Source organism: Triticum aestivum, chromosome 1D (assembly GCF_018294505.1).
Source record: "Triticum aestivum cultivar Chinese Spring chromosome 1D, IWGSC CS RefSeq v2.1, whole genome shotgun sequence".
NCBI classification, from domain to species: Eukaryota; Viridiplantae; Streptophyta; class Magnoliopsida; order Poales; family Poaceae; genus Triticum; species Triticum aestivum.
Genome location: NC_057796.1, coordinates 345,057,227 through 345,084,036, shown reverse-complemented (window position 1 = coordinate 345,084,036; position 26,810 = coordinate 345,057,227). Strand labels below are relative to the sequence as shown.

The following is a 26,810-nucleotide window of genomic DNA, read 5'->3' as shown; positions in this document are numbered from 1 at the left end:
ATGCGGCCGGGTCAGATCCGACGGTCCAGAACGCCGCGTCTCAGGGCTATTACTCCCCCGCAGCTCACGGTGCGAGGCATCCATCGATTAGCAGCAATCGCCGTTCCCGACTCGGCGAAAGGATTGTCTCGCCGCCGCCGCCGCCGGACGAGGAGGAGGAGAGGCCGAGATGTTCTTCCACATCGTGCTGGAGCGGAACATGCAACTGCACCCGCGGCACTTCGGCCCGCACCTCCGCGACAAGCTCGTCGCCAAGCTCATGAAGGACGTCGAGGGCACCTGCAGGTAGGGTTCCGTCGCGCGCGCTCGCTTCCGCCACCCCGCGGTTCGCTCAACCCTAGGGCTGGCTTCCTCGCAGCGGGCGGCACGGGTTCGTCGTGGCGATCACGGGGGTGGAGGACATCGGCAAGGGGCTCATCCGGGAGGGCACGGGCTTCGTCACGTTCCCCGTCAAGTACCAGTGCGTCGTCTTCCGCCCCTTCAAGGGCGAGATCCTTGAGGCCGTCGTCACCATGGTCAACAAGGTGGATTTTCACTCGCCTTCTTCACAGTTGTGTCATGTGCTCAGTGCCTGGTTTACTGACTTGGGTTGTTTGTTGGTTCTGCAGATGGGGTTCTTCGCAGAGGCTGGGCCTGTGCAGATCTTTGTGTCAAACCATGTGAGTGACTTGCCATCAATTGGAGCTGCTTTGCCAAATTGGTGGAATAAATCGATAAAATTTAGAATTTCTTGGTGGTTAATAGTTCAGTGCAAGCTCTTGCATCTTGATTTAGTTGTGCCGTGGACTCGAATTGTGTCGGTTCACGTAAAAATTAAGTGTGCTTGTGTGTTGTTCTGTTTCTGTATGCAGTTGATTCCTGACGATATGGAGTTCCAGTCTGGTGATGTGCCAAACTACACAACTTCTGATGGATCGGTATGCTTCTTTCTGCATAAGTGGTTCTTGCTATTTTTCTCATCTTCGGTAACTACTAGCTAAGTGTCCTGCTTGTTACTATGGACTTCACCAATACAGGTTAGGCTTTAAAATCATGTACTAATATGACTTCACGAATACAACTCAGACATAAAACACGTTAAATATTTACTTAGACTAATCTCTTTTGACCTTCATATTTTTGTAAATATGTCAAATTTACACTGCTTTTCCTTTCTAAAAGGAACGAAAAATTGTTTAGAGTTGTATAAGAGGTCCTTTGGCTTGTGAGAAATTAAATCAAGGAGATACCACATGTCACAATTAATAATTATGGTATCTTAATTTACTAAAAATGAAGGAATTTTTGTTTAGTTTGTTAAGAGTTGCACAAAAGGTTGATCGGTTTGGTGAGATAATAAAGAAAAGAAACAAACTGCACAAGAAAAATATGGGATAAGAAGATTACAAGCAGGCATATTTTATTTTGTGTGAGTGAGGTGAGCAACGTACCAGTGCTGCCTCCAACCACCATCACCAACTTATGTTATGGTAAAATAAATTTAAATATATAAAGATAAGGACTATTGGGTACTGGTAGGTCATGAAGTATCCACTTGTTGGTTTACTCTTATTGTGGCACCTTGGAAATGAAATTGTGTGTGCTTGTATTATTATTCCGGCTATAATGGTGGGATCCATGTGCTATATGAATTTATGAATGCTTGTTGCAAACATGAATATGTCTATATAAATACTCTCTCAAAGAAGAATATGAATGGGTATCATTATGAAATATAAAAGAGATTGTTCTGTTGAAAATGATTTTCTTTATTATTTTCTTTGTGTTAAGTGGGAGTTGCTTGTTTGTCTGGTTCAGGTGAAAATTCAAAAAGAAAGTGAGGTTCGTCTGAAGATTATAGGCACTCGTGTTGACGCAACAGAAATTGTAAGTTGGTTACCCTTTATTTTATGGAAGTTTCTGAATTGGAAGTGCTCAAGTCCTTTAGAATTCTGTGGCAGGACCTCTGAGTAGCTACCATATGTTACTGATATTCGACTTGATGATCTAATTCCATATGAAGTACCATTAAGATCATTGCATACAATTCGTTCTAGTCTCTAATTACCTACCATGAACAGGCATGTGTAGTTTTGTTCGCAAATAGCAATCTTGATATAGCTTGCTTAATCAGTCCAAGAAAACCAGCATATGACCATGAATTTAAGATGCAAATAAGATCGCTTTTTTGTGGTGTAAAATTTGATGTTCTTTCCTCTGGCATATGTTGTAACTACACGAGGCACATAAACTGATAGTGTGCTAATCTATGAGAAGATGTTTGGCAAAAATGTTGAATATTTTCCTGGATTTTTGTCTTCCTGGACCATAATCAGATACCAAAAATAAGAAAGACAATTTCATCATGAAACTACAATTGCATATATGTATCCATCCTCTCATCTTTTAATCTTGGATGCACCATTATCTTATAGTTGATTCTTTTTTTGTATCAGTTTTGCATCGGCACGATAAAAGACGACTTTCTGGGCGTTATCAGTGATCCTGGTGGAGCGCTGTAAATGATCCAAACAAGACTCAGCATGGTCTCCAACTTCCGCATCATGATATATATCTGGGAAGAGTCCCCAAGGAAGGTTGCGACTGGCCTGTAATTTGTGTCCTGATGTAAAATGTGATGTCATGCTTATCTAATGGAAGCCAGGGTCCTAATACTTTTAAGAAAAAGTAACTGGCACCTGTAATATCATAACTAGGATCTTTTTTAACTGTGGTGGTTGACATGTTTGGATTCAAGCAGTTGTCTGAACTTTCAGACCAGATTGTGCAACCATGCATCGCACCTAATCACTTTGTCTCGCATTTGAAGATGGTAATTGGTGGTGGTTGTTCTAAGTCATATAACTAAAATGAATGGAAGTACAAGTCAATGCTCTCAAGTGCGATGAAAGTATCTTCTCATATAAATTTGATACACTGATACTTGAGGTTGTTCCATCTTTGACAACACTGCACTAATAAACGGGCTAATAAACACCATTCGCTTTCACTAGCGTCAGCTGTACCCTTCCATGACCACACGCAGGTTGTGCCCCTAAAATGGTTAATGGTCATTTGACCTAGCACCTGCGCAGAAAACAACTGAAATCAGCTGATGCAATATGTAACCTACTTCAAATGTAACACTGATGCCCTCCTTTGCATATGGAGCGCATATAGCTCACCTGCTTAGAACCCAATGTGAGTGTAAACGGTTTCTGGATGTTATTCTTTTGTCCACGCGAGTCACGCTGTACAAAGAAATTACAAACTGGCTCTTGGCCACTGTCCATGCTACTGCTTTGTTTCCACTTGCCGAATGTGCTGCTCCCATTAAGTCCCAAAATTGATTGTGTAAATCACAATTTTGAGCAACATGTGGGGTATGATGGCCACATGACAATCTAGAACAGCTCCTGAAACCATCAAGAAGATGTTAGTAAGTTCACATGAACACCACGATTATGAAATATGAGAATAGCTCTTGAGTACCTGATACCATCAAACCAATCTTTCTGAAAAGGAAGCCAGGCCCATTACAGCAAGTAAACAGAGCAACGACAATGCATCCACGATGCCAAATGAAGACTCCGCGAGGAAGTAGATCTTGTGCTTGCTAGGATCACCGCGGTATCCTCGAGCAACCATTGCCTGCACAAATCAGAAAGAATCAGAGGAAATCAAGTATAAGTGATGTTACAAAGTAATGTCATGTTACATATGGGGTCCATATAAGTAGATTCCATACAAGTATGATGATTTAGACGAAGTTATGCGCCTGAAATACAGTATATCGCCCATGATGTAATCTAATTTCACCATTCTTATGAGCTACCCATATCAATGAGACTACATTATTGATTAAGGATGCATCTGTGTTCAATGTTCCTTTCAGCTTGTTTCTTTAAGCGGTTATTGCTCAATCAAATTCTGCCAAAAAGCCATCTAAATACCAGACAGCTTGTGATGATCATGTTTTGCTTGTGTGATTCCTACTCCAGTTTGGGCCAGATGCATTCCTAATACACAACCAGTGAAGTCCATGCCTGTTTCAGTTTACCTCTCGGACATCCATCCTAAGACAACACAACCAGGACTATTTTCGCATAAAAAAGCCGCTGTTAACTATAGACTAGCTAATAGTGATGGATATATGCATGCACAGGCAATAAAAACAGAGTAGTGGTTGGTATTACTGTCTCAGCAACAGTTATTAAGTGTGCATAGGATTACTACATAACTGGGGTAAAAGTTCATCAGGGTGAGATTATCCCTCAGGGGGAGATTGCACAGCAACGATTTGCGGCAGTACTGGTGAAGGAAGGCACCACTTGTGGGAGGACGTGACCTGGAATAGCCAATCAAGGAAGATCACAGCCAACCTAACTATCCCGTGTAACTTTCCAGCTAATAAAGATAACCTTCCAAACTACATAAGACCATAGCACCAATGAAAGAATAGTTGATAGATAAGTAATATTCAGCCGGCTCTATGAAAGTAGCAACATTCCGGGCTTATGGCTAATGTTGCTCCTCTTAGGCCTTAACAGGTTGCACATAACACCATATGGTAACAGCATGCACATGGAATTTCAGTTCAAATTCTAATTCCTTTCAAACCCTGGCATTCAATTTAAAAGACCAGGTGAATTTGATTATACACTAATGCTAGTGCATGTTGCAGAACTATTCAAGATATATCCTATTCCTACTTATACTTAGTAAATATGTATGTGTGGCCAAAAACTGGTAGATGGTTTCACAGAAAATTCTGATTAGTTCACAAAACAATGTATGACCACAGTGAATAGCACGCAGCATGTTCAACAATTTAGCTTTTTTTGAGAATAGTGAAAGATCACATTACATTCATTGTGACTTGTCAGCCAAGGTGAAAATTACAAAATGAACTGACCTTGGATATTTGCTCCGCGTGATCAAATATATTTTTGAAAATTCGCTGGACATAGTTGAAAAAAACTGCAAATGATGTAAAAAAGGAAAGTTTAATACAAGTTTTTCCCACACAATATGTAAAGTTTTTGATTCAACCCTGGCAGCCAGATTAGAGATATACTTACTATCTATAGTTTCCATAGTGGCCAGCTTTTTCCAATCAATCCGACGTGTTACGATTGCCAGTGCAGAATTGCGAACCTAGTACAATATTTGAGCAATGTTATACTTCAAAGTTCGGTCTCAAATAGCAATGTATATGTATAATTAAAAGAAAGTGCCATATACTTGCCTCATCAAATACTAGATTAATGAACCTCAAAGATAATAGCAGTGTAAGTATTATCTCGGGTACTGGCGCACCAATAAGCTTCAGTGGAATCATAAACCACCACAAAGCAGAAGCAAGCTGCTCAGGAGTGGTTGTGGTTAAGCAGAGACTTGCACTTTGGAATATCTGCACCCAAACAAAGAGTAACTAAATGAACAACTAAATATTTCAATACTGGCATCTCAAAGAACTGAAAAAGTGCATTTTCCACTCAGGACGTGTTTGTCTGATGTATGCCACCAGCTAGAGGATGCAAAAGGAATTAGAAAACACAAGATAATGAAGATTTTGGGTAAGAGAAAACCTTTGGCAAATACTTTTCGATGAAATGAAGGACATACCGCAAAGGAGAGGCATGCCGATGTACTCGCTACTGATAGGCCTTTCCTGGTAAACTGCAGTGGTCCTAGTTTCATGATTGTGTAAGAATATCCACTCAAGGAACTAGGAATATTTGGCACACCTAGAACAGATGGGGGAGGAGTTCTTGTCTGGACTAGCGAAGGCGCGCCATCAGAACCAAATCCCAACATTATGAATATGATGCCTGAAAGAAGGGTAACCCTTCCAAGTTGATCCTACAGAGTAAATATAGTTTGATTTATGGGTAGCAAGTGCATTTCAAGAAGAATATATTTAATATACAAGACAATAAATGCTATGAGTAACATGGGTAAATTAGGAATAAGGAGGATAACTACATAAGAAAACATGGATCGCGGAAATCAGCTAACCTAAAGCCCTATATCAGCAACAAAAACTCAATGTAATTTCACTACACTATTATGTTGAACGGATTGGTATGAATTTGTCATGTGCATATGGGGGCCCCAGCCAGCCAGCAACAGGAGAAAGTCAGAGCATATGACAGCAGCATTAATAAGGGTATTAGGACGAATGATATTTCATCTTTCCTTTTAAGCAGATCTTATCTTTTACGTTCTAGCACCTGTATATAAGCGAGGAGCCATGTTATCAAATTTGTTGCGATGAACAATGAAATCTCGCATCTAATGAGCTGTCCCAAGTCTATGGTCTCATATTTCTCCTAAGAATCTAATATCCCTCCCCTTCAGCCATGACAGTGGACCCTCCTTAGTACGGTGGTTACCAAGATCTAGTACCATACATCACAGTATTAGATTAGTTTTAGAACAATACTTGTGCCTGCATGTTGTTGTGGCAATTCTATTCTACTCTATTTGTATATTTAAGTTTTATTATTCCATTTAAATGTGTTGATCATTCTATATATATAGAGTGCCATTAAGAAGGTTATTACAGATGTGTGGTGACTATGGTCTATCGAATGTCCTTTTCTGTGTATTTTTTTATTCCTGGGACAAGAATTGCAGAGGACATAAATGTAAAGATGTGGCACTCTCTTGTGCTTCACTTTGCACTCAGATTAAGTAGGAAAATATTAGTTTCACTGTGTGTACGGTTTTTGTGCTATAGTTTATATATTGACAACTAAGATATTATCAAAAATGCGTTCAGTGCCGGTAAATACCAAAAATATTCCCATAATGTTTCTGTAAATACCATATTTACCAAAGTTTACGTGAATCACTGAATATACGGTGCCTTTTGAGTGCAATAACAAATTAACAAGTCTCACGAATGACAAGCTATATATTTTGTATTTTTTTACCTTTCACCGCATTACTTATATCCATTTTAGCACGTCCAACTTTTTTATGTTCGGAACATTAGACAGTGTAGCTTCTAGCCAAGCAGGAAAGTAGAGAAATAAAATCATTACAGTTGACCATCTATACTTCTATATTGTACTTGTACTGTACTAAAGTGTGTAGTAATAATAAATACAATGTTCCAGACAAGGCCTTGTACTGAAATAATAATTTTGCGTGAGGGTATAAATACTCATGTGAGTGCAACAGAGATTCTGGTTTTTTTTTCAGCACGATTGGTTTATCCTGTGGTTGTTACTGATTAGATTTGAATACCAAAACCAGGGAATCTGTCTCAACATACCGAATACCAGATACTACCTCTCTACACTAATATAAGACGTTTTCGAGGAAGTACCTATCAAACCGAGTTGACTGGCCTGGTTCGGTAGAAAACTCACAGCCCTAGGTTTCAGTCTAGACTAGGAATCCTTGCGTATTCTGTATATTTGACCCCTAAACAACAACTGAATCCCTCTTTACTTCCACAAATCATAAGCCTCAACTAGCATGGAGAATTATGGATGCCCCACATACAAACATCATATGAAAAATTCCAAGCAACTGGGGACAACTAAAGGTTGAAAAAACACAATTCGGTATGCATGCACAGTTCTCACTTCTCAGTGATATGATGCACGTGCATATCAACTTGGCATCGAACACGATACCTTCCAAACATGATTCGGCAGAACCCACATTGAAAGAAGAGCAAGGCATGCTACCAAACCAAACCGCATATAGATATTTGACCTGGCTGGTAGGACAACAAGGGCCAAAAGCCACACCTGCAAACATAAGTACGTATATCGTTAAAAGCAGCAGGAGAGCAACAGGTACGAGACCATTTGGTGGATCTTCAAACCAAAATTGAAGTACTTAAATTTTTTCTCATGTTCCCAAGACGATAACACCATCTAAAATTCTCAAGTGATAACAACATTTAAAATTACCAAGATGATAGCACCATCTAACAGAAGTAGACCCACAGCACACGAAAAAACATGTGTGATGTCTGAGAAGACATATTCTCCTCCCCTCTAAGATACATAAAACAACTGGTCAACCAGGTAAGACACCACATAGCTTGTCCATCTGATTTCAGTGATTCCATGACGTATATCAATTGGTTACGATACATTAGGCCTACAAAAGGATACCACAAATTTAAGCATCTCTTCACGAAAAATCTTAGTTAAACCCAGAATAGGAGAATGGTAAAGCAAGGTATGCATGTCCGTCAAGCTGTTCTCTGATCCCTCGGTTCGGTAAACCCTCTCTCCTCTAACCTATCATGGTTGGTCCTTCCAAATCAGCCTTGCTTACCATAGAACCACAAGTCCACAATTGCTCATCCAACAACCTGTTGCGATGTCACAACGCAGGGAAATAAGAGTGATGCATCATATTCTACATGCACTAGTTCATAACCCAGTGGAGACATTTTCACAGGGACCTGGCGTGAACCCTCTCTAGTCTGTACCGGCACCTGTAAGCTACTATAGTAGTTTATCCGAAATGCGATGCAGTCTAGTTACCAGTTTGACGCGGGGGTCGACAGAGTGGAGGAAGGTGCGGGGGGACTCGACGAACTGGCAGATGGGCGTGGCCGCAGCGCCGGAGATGAGCCTGAGGACCTTCTCCGGGCCGACCCCGCCCACCGCGGCGCGCGGGATCCACGCGGCCCACCTGGCCGCGGCCGCCGCTGCGCCACCCGTGTCCCCTGGGGACGAGGACGAGGAGGGGGCTGCGGGCGTGGCGGGGCTGGAAGCGGAGCACACGAGCAAGGCGAGGCGGGCGCTTCTACTCGTCGCCCTTGCCTTCGCCGAGAGGTGGAGGCGGTTGGGACTGGCGGTGGTTTTTGCCGCGGGGAGCGCGAGGGGGTGGAATGGGCGGAGGTGGACGGCGGCCATCGGCGGCCCGCTCCGCCGGAGGGGGCGGGGACAGGGCGAGGCGGGGGAGGTTCTGCTTGGCAGATGTGAGCTGAGGAGCAGGATTGCAGCTGGCCGGCGCAAACCGTCCGATTTGCGTAACTATTTCCGAAATACGGTATTCGTTTCTAATAAGGGCATCTCTAGTGGAGTAAAAGGCTTAGTGAAATATATATACTACTTACTTTCAAAAAAAAAATACTTCACTGAGTTTTGGCCGGAGATCCCTAAATATAACGGAGTAATTTTTTGTTTTTCTGAACTTTGTAATTCTAGTATAACATATTAGTACACATATACAAACTAAACATAAGTTAGAATGTTCAACCAATATAGTTTACAAACCTAATTCAGAGTTTACAAACCGAATTGTTTAAATTTAAACACGTTGAATGGTTAGTAAAAAGCATTTCATAGAACAGTTAGGACTCGCTTAGATGTTGCCAATATGCTCAACAAGATCTTGTTGGAGCTGAATATGAACTTGACGGTTCTCGACCTTCTGATGATGCTCAAGAAATGACACTATCATGTCCGTATCATACTCTGGCTCAACCGGAGTCCCGTTAGTGATGTACCGAAAGTTCTCATGCATATCTCTCTCGTCTTCAATGATCATGTTATGCAATATGATGCAATAAGTCATGATTCGCCATAGAACCTTGGAGTTCCGGTACTCGGCAGGGCCACGAACAATTGCAAAACGCTTCTGAAGCATACCGAAGGATCTCTCTCATTGCAGCTTCTTGACATTGGGCAAAGTGGGTGTTTTTGTTACCTTTTGGACGCGGATTTGTTTTGATCAAGGTGACCCATGATGGATAGATGTCATCCACAAGGTAGTAACCCATTAGTTGTGTTAGTTGACTGAGTAGTCGCAAGCGGGTGCTTCACCTTTTATAAGCCTAGAAAACAGTGGTGATCTTGATAGCACATTCAAGTCATTGTGAGAGACAGGCAGACCAAAGAATGAATGCCACATCCAAAGATCCTTCGATGCAACTGCCTCAAGAATGATCGTTGCAGTGGCCTTTGTACTGACCCTTCCATCCTGCAGGGCAATTCTTCCATGTCTAGTACATACAGTCAAGTGATCCAAGCATCCCTGGCCATCGTCTTGCTTCAGTCTCAGTCGTCAGCCTCTGGGTGTCTTCCTCGGTTGGTGCTCTCAAGTACTCCGGGCCAAAGACAACGATCACTGCTTTGGTGAACCTTCGAACATCCTCCGAGATTGTGTCTTTGCCAATGCCATATGCCAACACCCGAATAGCCACAATGCATTTCATCAGAGGGCTTGCACTGATCTCTCCACATGCATTTCTCCGGAGCTTGAACCAGTCATCATATCTCTCAATGGCTTTTGCAATGGTCAGAAAAAGACTTGTGTGCATCCGAAAGCGTCGGCGAAAGTACTTCTCTGGATAGGTTGGGTTTGGATCAAAGTAATCTCTCATGATCTTGGCATGGGCCTCCGCTCTATCACGATTGATGTGTATGCGGCCAAATTGTGATCCTCTCCTCGGCCGTCGAACATCATCATTGAAAATCATGCCTCAAACGGTGTCAAAGTCATCATAGTCTTCTTCCTCTTTGGATGACGACGAGTCCTCCAACGACATCTCCCTCAACCTTTTCATCTACAATCCAAACGGTTTGGTTCAATCCAAATGGCTCGGGTCAAAGAGAAACAAACAAAAAAACTCACCTAGGCAATTCTTCGAACACTTGGGGTGCGGTGGTGGTGCACAGGCCGGCCGGCGTGGTTTAGACCGAACCGGCGAGCGGCAGGTGACCTGCAGCGGTGCGCAAGCAAGGTGAGATGCGGCAGCCGCTAGAAAAAGAAGAAACTCGAAAGAAAGCAGATGAATCAACAATGGCGACAGCGGCGACATTTCACCTTGATTCTGGCGACGGCGACGAGGGCCGAACGGGCTGGCCGATGGGCAGAATGACGGAGGAGGGCAAGGGATGGAACGAGGTAGCGGCGGGTCCGGTGGGAGGCGCCCCGGTGAAGATGCAGCGGCGGGGTGGACGCGGGAGAGAGGGCGCAACGTTTTACTCGGTCGCCAACCGATGGAGTAAAAATAAGGAAACTTTTGGGACCGGGGTAAAAATATACTCCACTAACGGCGGACTAGGGATCGGCTAGGTGCCGGTTAGTGGAGTAAATTTCACGCCACTAACCGGTTATAGGGGATCAGTTAGAAATATCCTAAGCTCCGCTCTCGAAAACGTAAACCAAACCGGGTATCCTCGCTCTAAAAAGATACTCTCCCCGTCGGAACATAAATGTCACTGATACACTTTCTGTTTTCTTTAACTCTTCAAAGGTGCTTAAAAACTCAGCTTGAAAAGTCTTCGTGAAGTTGGGGAAAATTAACCATCAGTGTCACCAGTAAATGGATATCCATTAGATTTTTTCCCATGTCACGCAACCCTAATAGACTTTTCCCACCAAAACAAATTTTATTCTTGAAGCTGAAGCCAGCTGAAAAACAAACATAATAAATTGCTTAACTGCGAGGCTGCAACTTTACTGCTTTAAAGTGACTTTGAGGGAATAGAGTCGATTTAATTGGAGTGAAGTAGTCTCATACTTTCAAAACAACAATACCTTGAGCCGTGCAATGCCAGACCTAATGTAGGCAGTTGGGAGCTGATTTCGCAAGTACAACTGTTGTCCATTGCTTTAGAGAGGCTAACGAGTTAGCTAAACATGCTTTTAGTAACAGATCTTTAGCTTTTTGGGATTCATACTTCCTTGACTTCATTTTTCCGATTCTTGTATCATTTGAGGAGTAAAGCCTGGTTACTGTCAGAAAAAAAAAGCCACACCTAATGTAGGAGTAGCACGCAACAGGCACATGGTAACATTGATGAACATATTCGAGAGATTGAGCTGATACATTTTAACATTGATGAAGTCACCACACTTGCCTTGTAGTCGACGGAAATATCATCTTTCACTGAATAAACATCGTCGAAGAGCCTCAAATAAATCCAAGAAATGAGAACACATTTGTCAGGTCTAAAACTTATAAACCTTGGTGGCCTTTTATTCATTTAAAGTGGATATTTGTGATCTTTCTTTTTGCTGGGAGATGGGTATTTGTAACTTGAAGTAGCTTTTGATTGGCTAAAATGAATGGCACCATAAAAATCATCAAAAATGAGCTATTAGTGATTTCGAGCTAAATAACTGAACATTGTGTGAATTGGGACATGGATTGCCACGTAGAATGGCTTAGGCATCCTCAACCAGAGCGAGTTGGTGCACTATGGATTCGTTGACTATGTTGTTGGGATGGACACAACGTACCTGATCAGATTCGAAGCCAAAGCAGTTACCTACTCCCTCCACCTGAATTACATCCGTATCTAGATAAATCTAGGACGTCGATAAGTACCACATGTGTGGGCGTTAGGGGATCTGCCTACACATTTTGTGTGGTGTATAAAAGGAATAACCCACACACCTACGTGTGGGCAAAACAAGTAATGCCCACACACCTCTTTTTTCCCTCCCGACCCCTCTCACACGCATGCGTGTGGGCGAAATAGATAACGCCCACACGCCCCGTACGTCAGGCCTCGTATCTCGTGGTCCCGCATGCCCCGCATGACAGTCACCGCGCGTCCGCAGTTGCCATGGTCCAAACCCTCGTCCATGTTCGTTTAACTGCAGTTGCCATGTCGCTGAACTACGGTTGCCATGTCGGACAACTACAGTTGCCATGGTTGCTCAACTGCAGTTGCCATCTCATGTCAAAAGTTCTAGATGCCATTTTTGGGCAACTGCAGCTGTTGCCATGTATGGTCTGGTTTACTATAGTTGCCATGATTTGAAAACTTTAGGGATTTGCCACTTACTAGCACTAGGCAGTTGCTATGTATGGTCTGGTTTACTACAGTTGCCATGATTTAAAAACCTTAGGAGTTGCCACCTACTAACACTAAGCAGTTGCCGTGTAGCGCTACAAAAAGACATAGCAAAAACAACATGTTCAGGTAAAAGAGAGAGAGTTGCCATCTGCTTAGAAGCACACTAGGGCAGTTGCCGTGTACCCCCCTTGAAGCGAACGCAGCTCCTTAAGGTTTTGAGGAGGAGGCATTTCGACTGCAAAATATGGCAACTGACATGTTCGGGTAAAAAAAAAAGAGTTGCCACCTGCTTATAAAGCACACTAGGGGTAGTTGCCATGTACACTGCAAAACACATGGCAACTGGCAGCTTGGGTGTGGGAGGAGACGGGCGTGTGGGCGAGATGGCAAATGCCCACACACCAGCCCTTGTACGTGAGTGGAAAGTGGTGTGTGGGCAAACTGCTGAACGCCCAAACACCAGCCCCTCCCGTGTGGTGAAACGACCGTGTGGGCGACCGGGTGAATGCCCACACACCAGCCCAGTCCTACGTAGCATTAGAAACATGCCAAGATTCGTGCGCTCACAAACGGACGCGGACCCACGCGTGTGAGCGAGATGCAAACGCCCACACGTGTGGGCGTTAGTGTTTTCGTAAATCTAAGACAACTATTACCTACTCCCTCCACCCGAATTACATCCGTATCTAGACAAATTTTAATAAAAGGGGATGGAGATAATATTTACCTGTAGACGAGAATCTGTACAAGTCGTTTTTTGCTAGTATCATTCATTCCTGAAACAATCAATAGTTTTGACTTTTGAATACTTTACCCCGCAAAAAAAAAGACTTTTGAATACTTTATTATCTGGGCACTACTCCGTTATCCGAAAAGCAAACTTATTCAATCTCATGATATTTGCTTCCTGCCCTGCAGAAGAATGCTACACCTACCTTCGAGGAAGAAAACAGCTGAACAACTTCCAATCCCATTGTGCAGTCCCAAGAAAGAAATGAAAACGGAAGGCCCTGCCGGAACAAAAACAGATGTCTAGTCTTCAGCCGTCAAGTAAACGAGCAAACTCCGTGGGCTTGAGCGTGCGTCTCACGTCCTCCCAGTTGTCCACCAGGTCCGGGAGTGGGCTGGTGTGGATCTTGACGTGCCGGCTGGACAGCCTCCTCACCGGGAGTCCCAGGAACTCCTGCACCCGAGACAGCGCCTGCAAACCAAACCATTCCAGCAACAATGCTTCATCACCCACTTACCCCGATGGATGATATGATCTGATACGATATGATATGGCCGAGGAGCTTACATTGTCGTCGCGGATTACGTCCTCGTAGTAGAGGATCATGCGGCGCGTGGCGCGGAAGCGGCGCAGGCAGGCGTCCATGGACTGCTCCGCGCTTCTCATGCTTGGGATCAGAGATGACACGTCCACCTCCGGTTTGAACCTCGCTAGGATCTCAGCCTGCACACCACATAATCGACGAGAGCTTTACTCTCTCTTTTCACTCTAGGCAACAAGATGGATGGACCTGAGAAGATTGCATGCAAGAGTTACCTCCTCTTGTGAGTGAACATGCGCTTTGTGGGTGCCATTCAACTGCTTCGTTTTTTTGTCATGGTCATTGGCCAACACAGAGACGAGCCTCCTTAATGTATTCCTCCTGAAGAGAAATATCACCATCACACCCTTTTTTATCAAATAATCCACAATCTCATCTGGATAATCCATAAGGCCCTGCAAACACATGCACGCACCAAGTCATAAACTCCACATTTTTATACTCTATTACTATCATTCTACCTAAAAATACTTCTGTTCGGCAATCTATATGTATATATTTGCACCTCAACTCTGTCGGTTTAATAGCAACAGCAGTATAGATAGCTGTTAAATAACTGAATGATGGTGTACCTGATTTAGCATCCACTTCAATCCAAATGCAGCCGTGCATTCATTTTTTGCTGCGCTGGTGTGCCAATCCAAATCATACAGCTTGTCAAGAGTCCACAAGATCGACGCGATATCCTCTCTGCGCTCCCTCACCGAGAAGATTTCACCATTTGAGCTGACATTGGGGTGGCTGTTGAGCAGAGTCTCAAACCACCCACTGCCTGATCTTTGCATTGATACAATGACAAAGAAACGGACCGGGGTACATTCACATTCTCCCCTACGATTTTAACAACATGAATGGATCAGAAAGAGTCAAAAACAGAGAACAGAACATGTAAATATGCACTGCATTGCTCTACAAAAAACAGGGTCAAGTACAGAAGAGAGGCGATCTGTCTGTGTACAGAGGAGGTTTTACGACAAAAGTTACCTGTCGTAACTCATAGGTCTTGGAAAGTGCACATACTGCATCTGCTCATATGGAATTTCTGAAGGTCTTTTGCATAGAACGTTTGTTCGTTCTTCTGCTCCGTTCATTTCTTCTTCTTCATTTTCTAAGGTTATTTGAGTGAAGGAGAAGTAGCAGACATAGAAACCAAATAGTGCAATGAAGAAGACAAGCATTGATCGTACAGGAAACAGCGTTCCCTTTGAGCTTTTAGATGAGTACACGATCTGAAAATACATACGTACGAAATTCAGTGATCACATGATGCAAAAATTGAACAGGTGGAACAAAGAAATGAAATATATTCCCATTATGTTACCATTTTTGCTTGCAACACCATAGAATTTATGCTGCATCAACTGGATGTTAATTGGTTTCCACATTTGCGCCATGAAGTCTTCGTCCTCATTGAGAACACGGCTGACGCCACTGCACTGCAGGTCATTCACAGGATTAGTAAGTTAGGTCTTCAGCCAGATATACAGATATTGCGGTTTCAAATGTTTATTTCTAGCAAATGAAAGGGACTACTAGTGCAATGGATTTTTTATGGCCCCTAATTGTTACGGCATTAGAAAACATGTTTCTGCTGACAACGCTTTTTTTCTCGAACACTTTCTGCTTACAACAACCGGAAAGAGTTTTTTTTTTTGAGGAATCAGGACAAAAAGAGCAAAGTACACTAAGAAAATCGCGGGTGAAGCTGTACCATTGATTGATTGTGAAGGATTTGCCTATATTGTTGAAGAATAATCAGTGCAGGCTTGATTGCACAAGCAACAACCTAAGCAGGAGCGTCATTTTCATTTACAAGTACAAGCTGCTCAGCAGGAGAACAAAAAGAGCAGCAACAGCAGCAGCAGCAGCAGCAACAACAACAACAGCAGCAGCAAATGGCTAGGCGCAACACACGGCAGTAACTGCTGAATTCTTGTGCCAAGAATTGGACAGAATGCTCGATCAACCGCGAGACAGGCGAGAACCTCATCAACGAAGTACGACTTCACTTGTTTTACCTGATGACCGATGACTCTGCTTCCAGTGCGGCTCGCGGAAGATATAATCTTGTCTGTCGGTTCTGCTCTCAAAATTGGAGGAGAAGGTGGCTTGGAATCCGGAGGGAGAGAAAGAGTGTGAGGGAGCGTTGCCGAGTTTGTTTGCTTGGAACTACTAGACCAGAGAGAAAAGAAAGCGCGGAGGAAGGGAAGTGTCAGTGGAGCAGCAGATATGACAGCTTGGAAGCAGCCAAACGGAAATGGCTATGTGTGTAACTGGGACTGCCAGTGTGTAGAGAAAGAGAGACCATATGGACGGGTGGTACTATGACGCAATTTCAGGGGAAATCACCTACCGCGCTATCTGTGTGTGAGAGAGACAAACGCATGCCTCCTAAATTGTGTGAAACACCAACCGCACAAACACTCGTATAGTATGAGCGCTTCATATGACACAACCGAAGACTGAATTTATAAATTATCTAAGAAAATTGAGCACGCCCAAAACGCTGCTTTTCTAGTACGATCACCTCAATGATGAGTGACAAACAAGTTTATCTCCATGCATAGGTTCAATTTATTTTCAAATACATATTTTATTTGTCAAACAGTTTTATGAGAGTCTTAATAGCATAGCCAATCGATGGCTATATGCCGCTGCCATCTCATTTACATGTATCATTTTTTTAACTCAATCCTCATTGGATTGGCACATGATTGAATTTCGCCCCCCCCCCCCCAAAAAAAAGACTCCTCCCTCCCTCGCTCCCGCGGGAGACGGGGGAACCCTAGCCGCTGGTCGCGCCCCCCGCCTCCCCCTCTCCATGGCGTGCCCGGGCAAAGCCCGGCCGCCGGCGGGCCTCCTCATCTCCCCGCGCAGGGGGCTTGGCGCGGGCCAAGCTCGGTGGGCCGGGACACCGCGCTAGGGTAGGGTGCGACGCTGCGGCGTGGCGGGCTGCTTGCTGGAGAGGCGCGCCTCCTGGAGCCATGGCGCGGTGCTGGAGCCTCGGATCTGGCTCCTGGCTCAAGGTAGTGGCGCGGGCCGGCTGCCGCTGTAGGTCCGGTGGCAGTGGTGGCTGGTGGAGGTAGGCCGGCGACCTTGGGTGGCGCGGGTTGGTGGCGGTGGTGGCAGTGTGTGCTGGCCGGATTTGGCGTTTTCCGGCGGGCGGCGCGGGTTGGGGCACCGGCCCGGCGTGGCTGCTGCTCCAGCTGTGGGCGGCGGCGGCGAGGCGGCTCGGCCCTCTGGGAGTGGCGGCTTCCATTCGCCGCACCGGCATCACGGCAGCTCAGCGGGTCGGCTGCGGCAGCGGCTGGATTTCCGACGTCGGCTCGTTTTTAGGCGGCCCGGTTTGACCTTCGATCCATCACCTCGGCGTCCGGCCGCTATCTTTGTCGAAGGGTTGGCCCTCCCCCAGCTGCAGTCCATCACTTGTCTCGTGCCCGGTAGCAGGACTGACCTTGTCTCACGCCCGACAACAGGACCGAGCTCGTCTCGCACCCGGCAGCAAGACCATGCTCGTCTCGCGTCCGGCGGCAGGACCGAGCTCGTCTCGCGCCCGGTACCGCGGGACGGGTCGATGAAGGCTAGTTTTGGCCGGCCTATTGGGTCTCGGCACTGGGGGCCGCCCAGGGGTGCGGAAGGCGGGTCCTTTCCGCTCGTATCTTTGGTTGGGATAGCGGCGGGTCTCGGGTGAGGTGGTGTCAAGGTCTTGGATGCCGGGGCGGCGGCCCTGGTGGTGGTTCCGCGGTGCTCATGGGCAGCGCCCGTGGCTTGTTGCTGCCCGGTTGCCATGGCCGTGTGGGCGGCGTGGTAGCCGGGGTGTGGCGTTCGGTGGCAGTGAGTGGTGGCCGGGGTGAAAACCTGCTCTATTTTCGGACGGACCGGCGGCGGCGAAGTTCGTTCCCTTCTTGAAGGCGTCGTCGCGGCTCTCATTGCCCGTCGTGTTGCTCCAGGGGAAACTTTGATCCTCGGATCGGGCAGTGGCGACGCTCCGGTGTGGTCCCCTTCCTGAAGGCGCCGCCTTGGAGCCCACGATTCGTCATATGCGGCTTCACTTCTTCGCGGTGGCGTATTCACGGCTGTAGCCCCCGGCTGCTCTTGTAGTGCTAGGGATGGTTTTGCTGCGCTCAGCGCCTATATGTCCTGCCTTGGGCGTGTGTGTACGTGTGTTGTGGGGGGGGGGGTGCGTTTGTACGAGGTGCTGTTGATCGTTGCTTTATGCCTTTATATATAAAGCGGGGCGAAAGCCATTTTCGTTAACTATTTATTTCCTTTTGGGTTACTTACCACGTACACCACCTTGTGACTATTCACATCTACTAGCTAAATGCCCGTGCTTTGCAACGGGAATAGAAAACCATGAGTAGAAATACTCATTCATTCAAGGCACAACGAACGTCAATGTTTTGCACACCCATTGAATAAAACATCTTAACAGTGCTTGGCAAGATGCCATGTAAATAGCTTATATAAAGTACACAAAAGAGGTTACCCTGTTTTTAGAGGGACGGATTGATCAGTACCAACATGGATGGAAACTTGACGCCTTTTGAGAATTAAACCACAAATTTTCTCCAAGCAAATAACACATTTTATTATAAATTTCCAATTAACATGAAAACGACACAACTATATGCAACCGAAACAACTTTTGCGGGAACAAAAGCAGATAATGGTAAAGTGTTTTGATAGCCAAACACATATAGTTAGAACACAAATAAAGTTTGCAAACAGTAAATGGAAAAGAGTACATAGGAGCATCGGACGCAGTAATGCCATTCGATATGTTATAGCAATAACTAATTTCACAGTTTTAGGATCTGAAAGACATAGTAGAACATATGCACAGAAGAGACTTGGACATCATACTGCAGGATTATATAACCTTCAATCTAGAAAAAGGATTGTAACCTTCAAATTGTAGTTTATATGGTACGCATCTTGCTAGCAGGAGGATCAAATTTGTAGCTAATATAGAGCAATGTTGTAAACTAATTATGCAATAAAAAAATGTCAGGGTGGCACCTTCATGAATCTTGCTAGTAAGTTCAGGATCAAACTGTAACTCTTCGCAGAGATTTTGGAGGAACAGTGCTTTCCTAGGAGCTGCAGCGAAATCAATATTAAAGGATTTTGCAAGCCCCTTTCTATATGACTAAATAATTGCTTCTGCTTCGCGCTTCCCCAATCCAAATATATTTCTCACATCTTTCAAAGGAATAAGCTGCGATTTTAATCACACAAAGATTTATGTTATTAATATACTAACTAATACAACTTTTCAATGGACATACGACATGAGGCAAAATATAAACTGCGGAAGACCATGTACCATGTCTTTAAAGTCTCATGGTCATACCCAACTCATGAACTCAATGAAAAAATAGGCCAACTCATATCTTATACACCATTAAAGAATATATAGCAAAAACATTTGATCAATGTCTATATATCTAAGTCTATTGTTCTATGCAACGCACGGGCATCCCATTACATAGATACCTCATACCTATGGTAGCATCCCACAGCCGAAGAAGTTTATTCGGGCAAGACTGCATATTCTTTTCATATCCTACTCTGATGTTAATATGTTATACATCCCACCTGTCACAAAGAAAACTGAGGGTTGAGAAATCTTCCGAATAGAAAAGTAAGCATCCCCCATTGATTTTAACATGAAAACTTCTTGGACATACTACAAATCTATAAGGATGCTTACAAAAAAAGTGACCATAATCAACTCAAATTCGGAGTATTTACATTGAATATATAAGTGTTGCTAATCTCCTGTAATCCAGAGCTAGATACGGTAGTAATCTCCTCTGAATTTGCACATATAGTTGCACACAACTTGTATATTGCACACACAGATTTCAGCATACATTGCACCAAAAATATCACACAAAGTGGACAGCTACCCCACAAAATGTATTCATCACACACATTAGCCTGCTGCATTACTAATTGCTGAAGCTGATAATCACAATCAACAAGGACAAAACAAAATCATGAAAGAGAGGGTCGAGGTGGTGAGTTACCAGGTCTAATCGTGCTATGGCGGGGAGCCGGCGGCCGGGAAGAGGAGCTAAGACCCCGGCGGCGGCGTTGAAGGGGAGAAGGATCCCGGTGACGGCGCACTACGGTACGCGGCGGCGAAGAACCGGGCGCCACGCGGCAGGGAACTACGGGGCGAGGCGGCGGTGCGAGGAGGTGGGGAAGCTGTCACGGCGGCGGCGCCTCGCACCGCGGCTCCCTCCTCCGCTTCCCGGCACAAGAGATCCACCGGCGCCACGTCATCGCCGCGATGCCACCTGCCGCCACAGGGCCAGGCGGCAGGCCGTGTATAACAGATTTTTCGTCCGCGCGCGGTTGGCAACGGAACGGAGCAGGGCTATGTGGGCCCGGCCGCCACTCCTTGAGGCGGCAGCCACTGTTGCTGCTGCGCGCAACGCGACCGCTCGCTCTGGTTGTCGGTTGGTGAAGTTTGGCCGTTTCTGCCGACACTGCCCGTGATCTCGTTCTCCTTGCTCTCTCTATTCTGCTTTATCTTTTTATTTTGTTCCGCAACTCCGCCGGCGAGTCCGGTCCGAGGTTGCGGAACGAGAGCGAGCGTCGTAGACGAAGTAGTCGAAGTAGTCGAAATATGCGAAAGTAAAAGTGACACAGGGAGATAGAGGAGACCAGCTTTATTAATCAATGATCAGGTGTTACAATGATTGCTCCTCGTTGCTTTATATAGGGGGTAGGTGGTTAAGTGGATAAGTACCCACTTAACAAAAGAGGGGAAACGGGAGGGGCCGGCCCGTGCGTTTTGCACGCGGCCGCCGCCACCCCTCCGGGTTGACCCAGTTTCCCAACACTCCCCCTTGGGTAATTATCCGTATATCCATGCCTCAAAACTCTGAAAAACCCAATGGGAAAAAATGTGGAGAAAGAGCACACAGTATACGTTGTTGTATTGCACGAATTGCCTCGTCAAAAACCTCGTGTGAGAAACATCAGGAAAACTCACTCAAGGGAAAAAGAGTACAATCCACTCAACCATCAAGTTGAGTACTCGATCATCAGGATTGAGATTTTAGCGACGAGTTTGTGAAGTTTCTCCCCCTGAACCTTGCATCTCTCTAAGTCTCATCATACCGATCCCACGCACACACCTCTCTAAGGTTGATGCCGGTAATGATTTAGTGAACATATCAGCAAGATTGTCACAGGACTTAGTATGCAAAACTCTCACCTCGTTCAACTGTTGCAGCTCATGTGCATAGAAGAACTTGGGACTAATATGCTTTGTGAGGTTACTCTTCACATAACCCATCTGGACTTGTGCAACACAAGCAGCATTATCTTCATAGATAATGGTAGGGGTTTGTACGGTGTTCAGCCCACATGTCTGTTGAATGTGGCCGATCATCCGCCGAAGCGATACACACTCTTTTGACGCTTCGAATAATGCCATGATTTCCAAGTGGTTCGTGGAAGTCGACACAAGTGTTTGCTTGGACGATTTCCAGGAAAACGCAGTTCCACCACAAAGGAAAACATATCCAGTCTGCGATTTGCAATCATGCGGGTCCGACAGGTACCCAGCATCGGCATAGCCTATAATAGATAGGTCTTGATTCCTCTTATAAAATAGACCAAGATCTTTGTTCCCTTGCAGGTAACGGAAGACGTCCTTGACACCTTTCCAATGTCTTTTGGTAGGTTCAGAACTGTACCGAGCAAGCAAACTGACGGCGAACGCAATGTCTGGCCGTGTACAATTTGCGAGGTACATGAGTGCTCCAACTGCACTCAGGTAAGGAACCTCTGGTCCCAGAGTTTCCTCCCCCTCTTCCTTTGGCCTGAACGGGTCCTTGTCTGGCTGTAAAGATCTTCCGACCATCGGGGTCTTAGAAGGATATGCCTTATCAAATCCAAATCTTTCCAACACCTTCTGGGTGTAGGCCGACTGGTGCACTAGAATCCCATCAGGGGAATGTTCAAGTTGCAGACCCAGACAGAACTTGGTTTTACCCAAATCCTTCATCTCGAATTCCGACATCAGGTAGGAACTAGCTTCCTCAATATCCTCAGGTGTACCGATTATGTTTAAATCGTCCACGTACACCGAGATTATACAGAATCCATCTTGGGATCGCCGTATAAAAACACATGGGCAATCTTTATTGCTCGTGTAGCCCTTCTCATGAAGAAAATCACTTAAGCGATTGTACCACATTCTACCGGGCGGTCTGAGTCCGTACAGTGCGTTTTGAAGTTGAACACTGTATAGACCCCTATTTGCTCTATCATGGTTCGGAACAGGGATACCTTCTGGAACCTTCATGTATATGTTCGAATCCAAGTTACCATATAGGTAAGCAGTGACAACATCCATTAGTTTCATTTTCAAGCCCATGTTTACTGCCATCGAGATCAAGTATCTAAAGGTAACTCCATCCATGACTGGGGAATAAGTCTCCTCAAAATCGACACCTGGTCGTTGGGTGAACCCTTGAGCAACGAGCCTTGCTTTGTACCGTACTACCTTATTATTTTCATCTCTCTTTCGAACAAAAACCCACCTATGGCCAACAGGGCGAATGTGGGGAGGAGTTCGACAAACTGGTCCGAACACCTTCCTTTTGTTGAGAGATAATAATTCGGCGGTAATTGCCTGCTGCCAATCTTTCCAATCCGACCTTTTCTTGCAATCAGCGAGCGTGTTAGGCTCAGGGTCAAGATCTATGATTGAGGCAATTTTCGTAGCAAAGTTGATGTCGACAATCACCGTTGCTCGGTTCAGGGACTCCCCCGTATAAATATAATTTATGGCCATTTCGTCATGGAGCGCATCAGGCGCAAACACTTGCTCTACCAAATTTCCCATTATGGGAGCAAGGTCCTTTAGATTTCCCGCGCCGATGTGTGCGCTCACATCTCCGCTGGGTGTTTCCCCTATGGGAAAGTTTAAGTCCGGAATTTCGTGCACTGAATTTTCCATACTTGTGCCAGGTCTCGACTGGCTCCCCGTTTCAATTTGGGGTACTTTGGTGACAGGCTGTGATAAATCTCTCTTATCCTTTTTCGTCGGGCGTCCCCGAGTACTTGGGATTTGAGAAGCCGGATTTCTCGTCCTTTTAGGCCTTTGGACGGGAGCGGGCATACCATCATTTTTCTTCGGTATTTCAACCCTTTCCGGTGCATTGCGCGCGTGCACATGCGATTTTGTCACAGTCTTTAAGTCACTAAAGTGGTCGGGCAGTTGATTTGCTAAAGACTGCAAATCTATTATCTTTGGACTTCTCTCTCAGTCTCAGCAGTGCACGGGTCATGAGCGTGGATCCCCGTGGCCTGCCACGTGATTTCTCGACTTTTAGCATCAAGGGGTTGATTCTCTCCCCCTAAAGTCGGGAAAAGATCCTCGTCAAAAATGCAATCAGCAAAACGAGCCGTGTGACAGTCTCCTGTCATGGGGTCCAGATACCTGATTATGGACACAGTCTCATAACCAACGTATATCCCCGACTTATGGAGCGGGCCCATCGCCGATCGCTGAGGGGGTGGTATTGGTACATATACCTGGCAACCGAACCTACGAAGGTGGGAAATTTTCGGTGCCGACCCTTGCGCAAGTTGAACAGGAGAGTGGATGTTGTAGGCCGACGGTCGAAAGTTGATGAGATTAGCCGCGTGTAACACCGCGTGGCCCCAACATGTAGTTGGTAAATTACAACCCTGAAGGAGCGGTCGGGCAATGAATTTAATTCTTTTAATCAATGCCTCGGCAAGTCCATTTTGTGTATGAACATGTGGTACCGAGTGCTCAACTTTGATTCCCATTGCCATGCAATAATCATCGAACGCCTTTGAAGTAAATTCTCCGGCGTTGTCCATTCGAATAGACTTTATACGATAATCCGGGAAATTATTCCGCATTTGGATGATCTGTGAGATCAATTTTGCAAAGGCATGGTTCCTTGTTGACAGCAGGCAAACATTGGACCATTTAGAGGAAGCATCAATGAGCACCATGAAGTACCGAAACGGCCCCGTGAGGGGCTGAATTGGACCGCATATGTCCCCTTGGATACGTTCCAAGAACGCGGGGATTTCATCCCTCACCTTGAGGGGTGATGGCCTAATGACTAACTTCCCCTTAGCGCATGCGGAGCACACGAAATCATCAGGATTCGGGAAGTTCTTCACGTTAACATTATGGCCATGCGAGTTGTTAATTATATTTCTCATCATCCTAAGTCCGGGGTGGCCTAACCTATCGTGCCAGAGGCAGAAGAGTTCAGAGCTTCTAAAGACGGTCTTGAGGGTAGTGTACACGGGCGGTGCTACTATCTTAGTGTAGTATAGCCCTGTGTCAAACGAAGGAAGCCTTTCGATAACATGTTTACCACCTTCATCCCGCTTTGTGATGAGTAGGCATTCCTTGCCGTTTTCATCATCGGTCTCAACATGGAAACCATTAGCGCGGATGTCTCTAAAGCTCAATAGAGTACGAGTCGACTCCGGGTACAACAACGCATCATTAATGAGCAAAGTTGTTCCCATGGGGAGTATAATAGTGGCTCGTCCGGAGCCAACTATGTGAGAACCGCAGCCGGCGATTGTCATAATACTTCCCGGAGATTTTTTAATGGACTCAAAGTACTTAGTTTCTCGTAAAATGGTATGAGTGGTGGCGCTATCGGCAAGGCACGTTTCCTCCATTCGGGCGCCACACGCGTTCTAAAATATGACATCTAATTAATGTAATGAGGAAGAAAATACATTAAAAATAAATGCACACATCTCAGAACATAACATGCTATCATGTATAAATAATGGAATAAATGAATAAATGTCATCCAATCGCCAAAGTAAAGAATAAGTTTATGCTCTCATAGAGCTTACAACCAAATCGAATTTATTCAATTTTATTGTATCAAAGCACGGAATCGTGATAACCAAAGAGGTATGCTAAGTGGACTCGGTGAAGAAGCCATTCACTTCCGCCGCAATCTCCATACTAGTGAGCTGATCCTCCTCAGAAATTATCTTGGAGGCAGCATCAATGTCTAGTGGCGGCGCCGCCGAGGCGGCCATGTGGTCAACCTCCATGGCGACGTGGGCCTCGGTAGAGACCGCCAAAGCTGCCGCGATGGGCACCACGGGGGTCGCCTCTATAGGCGCAGCAGGGGGAGTAGCAATCATCACGGGTGCCGCCATGGGCGCCGGTGGAGCTCCCTCCTGAACCAAGGCGAGGTGCGTCTCACGCGCCTTCCGAGCCTTATATGCAGCAACGACCTCCTGTGGTGCGCGGCACTGGCGGGAGAAATGCTCCACCGAGCCACAACGGAAGCAGTCCTGAGGCCTTTGCCCTCCCTTGCCCGGCTTGTTCTGCTTAGCCGGGGCGGGGGGGTGAGGGCCCTTCTTCTTGCCCTTCCGGCCCCTCTTCTTCTGTTGAGGCTTGCGGACTTTGAGAGCGTTCACCTCCTGGCGAGAACTCCCCCCAAGTGGTTGCGCGACAAAGTTCTTTTTGAGAACCTCGTCTTGCGCCTCCGCCACCTGGAGGACGTCAATCAACTCTGAATACCTCGTGTAGTTCCCCTGGCGGTAGTTCCGTGAGGACTGGACCGCGTCGGGGTGGAAAGTGGATAGGGTTTTCTCAATCTTCTGGGAGTCGGTAATCTCAGTACCACACAACCGAAGAGTCGTACAAATCCGGTGCAGAGCCGAATTGTACTCCCCAACCGTCTTGAAGTCCGCAAACCTCAGACGGATCCACTCTGCCTCTGCACGTGGCTTCACAGTGTACTTCAGCCGCTCAAACCGCTGCTTAAGAGCGGTCCAAAGGCCAGAAGCACTGCGCTCAGCCATATACTCATCTTTCAGAGTAGGTGACAGGTGATGACGGAGAAAGTGCAGAGCTTGCGCATTCTCAGTCTCGAACTTGGGATCAGTGACGGCCAGCTGGGCCCCCTTACCGATCACCCTCAGGAGGGTTTTGCCCTGGAGAAAGATCTCGCAGTCCGAGGACCATGGCAGGTAGTTCAGCCCTGTCTGGGCCAACTCAGGAAACTCCTTGTGGACAATTCCGGCCATCTGCGATTTATGCAAAAATCATGAGATTACAGCAGGTAATCTTTTGCACAAAGCGATGTTGATAAACTTATTCAATAAAATGACGTTCCAATATTTAAAACATGCTATTATATGACTTACTAAATGATTAAGAGTGCTAAACAATTAATCTACAGCAGTAAAATCATACAATAATATCATGTTACAAAAAATAGCATGTTAAGCGCATCTAGTATGTGAAAAATAGCCCAAAAATTGAATTCCCGAAGTATTTTTAAGCCTAAATACGCATTTTCAGCGAAAACAGACATTCCCAGGGGGTCTACGCGAAAAATTGCTGCATGAATAAAAAAAATCGTGCGAAAACTGAAAAATACAGGGGCTAAACCGCAATTTTTACGCGACAGGCGGCGCCCCTCTTCATTTTTTTAGAGCCCCATGGCGCGCGGCCCATCTAGGCCCAGCAGCCAGCGCCTTCGCTTTTTTTAGAGGAGGCATCCCCTCAACCGGGGCCCATCCGGCCCAGGAGCCAGCGGGCCGGCCCATGCGCGGCGCTGCCTCCTGCACGCAAACGGCGCTAGGGTTTCCCCTGGCAGCCGAGCGGCGGCGGCGGCTCGCACGCGGGCGCGGCCGGGCGAGGCGACGG

The 26,810-nt window shown here is 45.8% G+C and overlaps 3 protein-coding genes across 8 annotated transcripts; 1 reads left to right on the top strand and 2 right to left on the bottom strand.

The window, feature by feature from the left end:
• Positions 1–56: 56 nt before the first annotated feature.
• Positions 57–2,770, top strand: LOC123181946 (DNA-directed RNA polymerase II subunit RPB7). The gene is made up of 6 exons (XM_044594368.1): positions 57–285; positions 359–524; positions 609–659; positions 852–917; positions 1,798–1,866; positions 2,436–2,770. Exons 1-6 carry the CDS (start codon positions 170–172, stop codon positions 2,499–2,501), a joined length of 534 nt encoding a protein of 177 aa, XP_044450303.1. The 5' UTR covers positions 57–169; the 3' UTR covers positions 2,502–2,770.
• A 110-nt stretch (positions 2,771–2,880) lies between these two features.
• LOC123181942 (protein ABCI12, chloroplastic) lies at positions 2,881–9,001 on the bottom strand. Of its 2 annotated transcripts, XM_044594359.1 has the most exons (9): positions 8,499–8,993; positions 7,632–7,748; positions 5,608–5,844; positions 5,228–5,392; positions 5,061–5,136; positions 4,895–4,959; positions 3,472–3,630; positions 3,165–3,395; positions 2,881–3,066 (listed from the first exon to the last, which is right to left on the bottom strand). In XM_044594359.1, the coding sequence occupies exons 1-7, from the start codon at positions 8,871–8,873 to the stop codon at positions 3,481–3,483; spliced, it is 1,185 nt and encodes a 394-aa protein (XP_044450294.1). In that variant the 5' UTR covers positions 8,874–8,993; the 3' UTR covers positions 2,881–3,066; positions 3,165–3,395; positions 3,472–3,480. The 2 variants fall into 2 exon arrangements, with proteins under 2 accessions (XP_044450294.1, XP_044450295.1); XM_044594360.1 differs by lacking the exons at positions 2,881–3,066; positions 3,165–3,395; positions 3,472–3,630 and adding an exon at positions 3,655–4,327 and having other exon boundaries at positions 8,499–9,001.
• A 4,514-nt stretch (positions 9,002–13,515) lies between these two features.
• LOC123181945 (nodulation protein H) lies at positions 13,516–20,464 on the bottom strand. Of its 5 annotated transcripts, XM_044594364.1 has the most exons (9): positions 20,140–20,464; positions 19,611–19,705; positions 19,127–19,325; positions 15,426–15,540; positions 15,089–15,333; positions 14,677–14,935; positions 14,320–14,499; positions 14,071–14,226; positions 13,516–13,974 (listed from the first exon to the last, which is right to left on the bottom strand). In XM_044594364.1, exons 4-9 carry the CDS (start codon positions 15,444–15,446, stop codon positions 13,813–13,815), a joined length of 1,023 nt encoding a protein of 340 aa, XP_044450299.1. In that variant the 5' UTR covers positions 15,447–15,540; positions 19,127–19,325; positions 19,611–19,705; positions 20,140–20,464; the 3' UTR covers positions 13,516–13,812. The 5 variants fall into 5 exon arrangements, with proteins under 5 accessions (XP_044450299.1, XP_044450300.1, XP_044450302.1 ...); XM_044594365.1 differs by lacking the exon at positions 19,611–19,705; XM_044594367.1 differs by lacking the exons at positions 19,127–19,325; positions 19,611–19,705; positions 20,140–20,464 and adding an exon at positions 15,816–16,560 and having other exon boundaries at positions 15,426–15,535.
• Between the last annotated feature and the right edge of the window lie 6,346 nt (positions 20,465–26,810).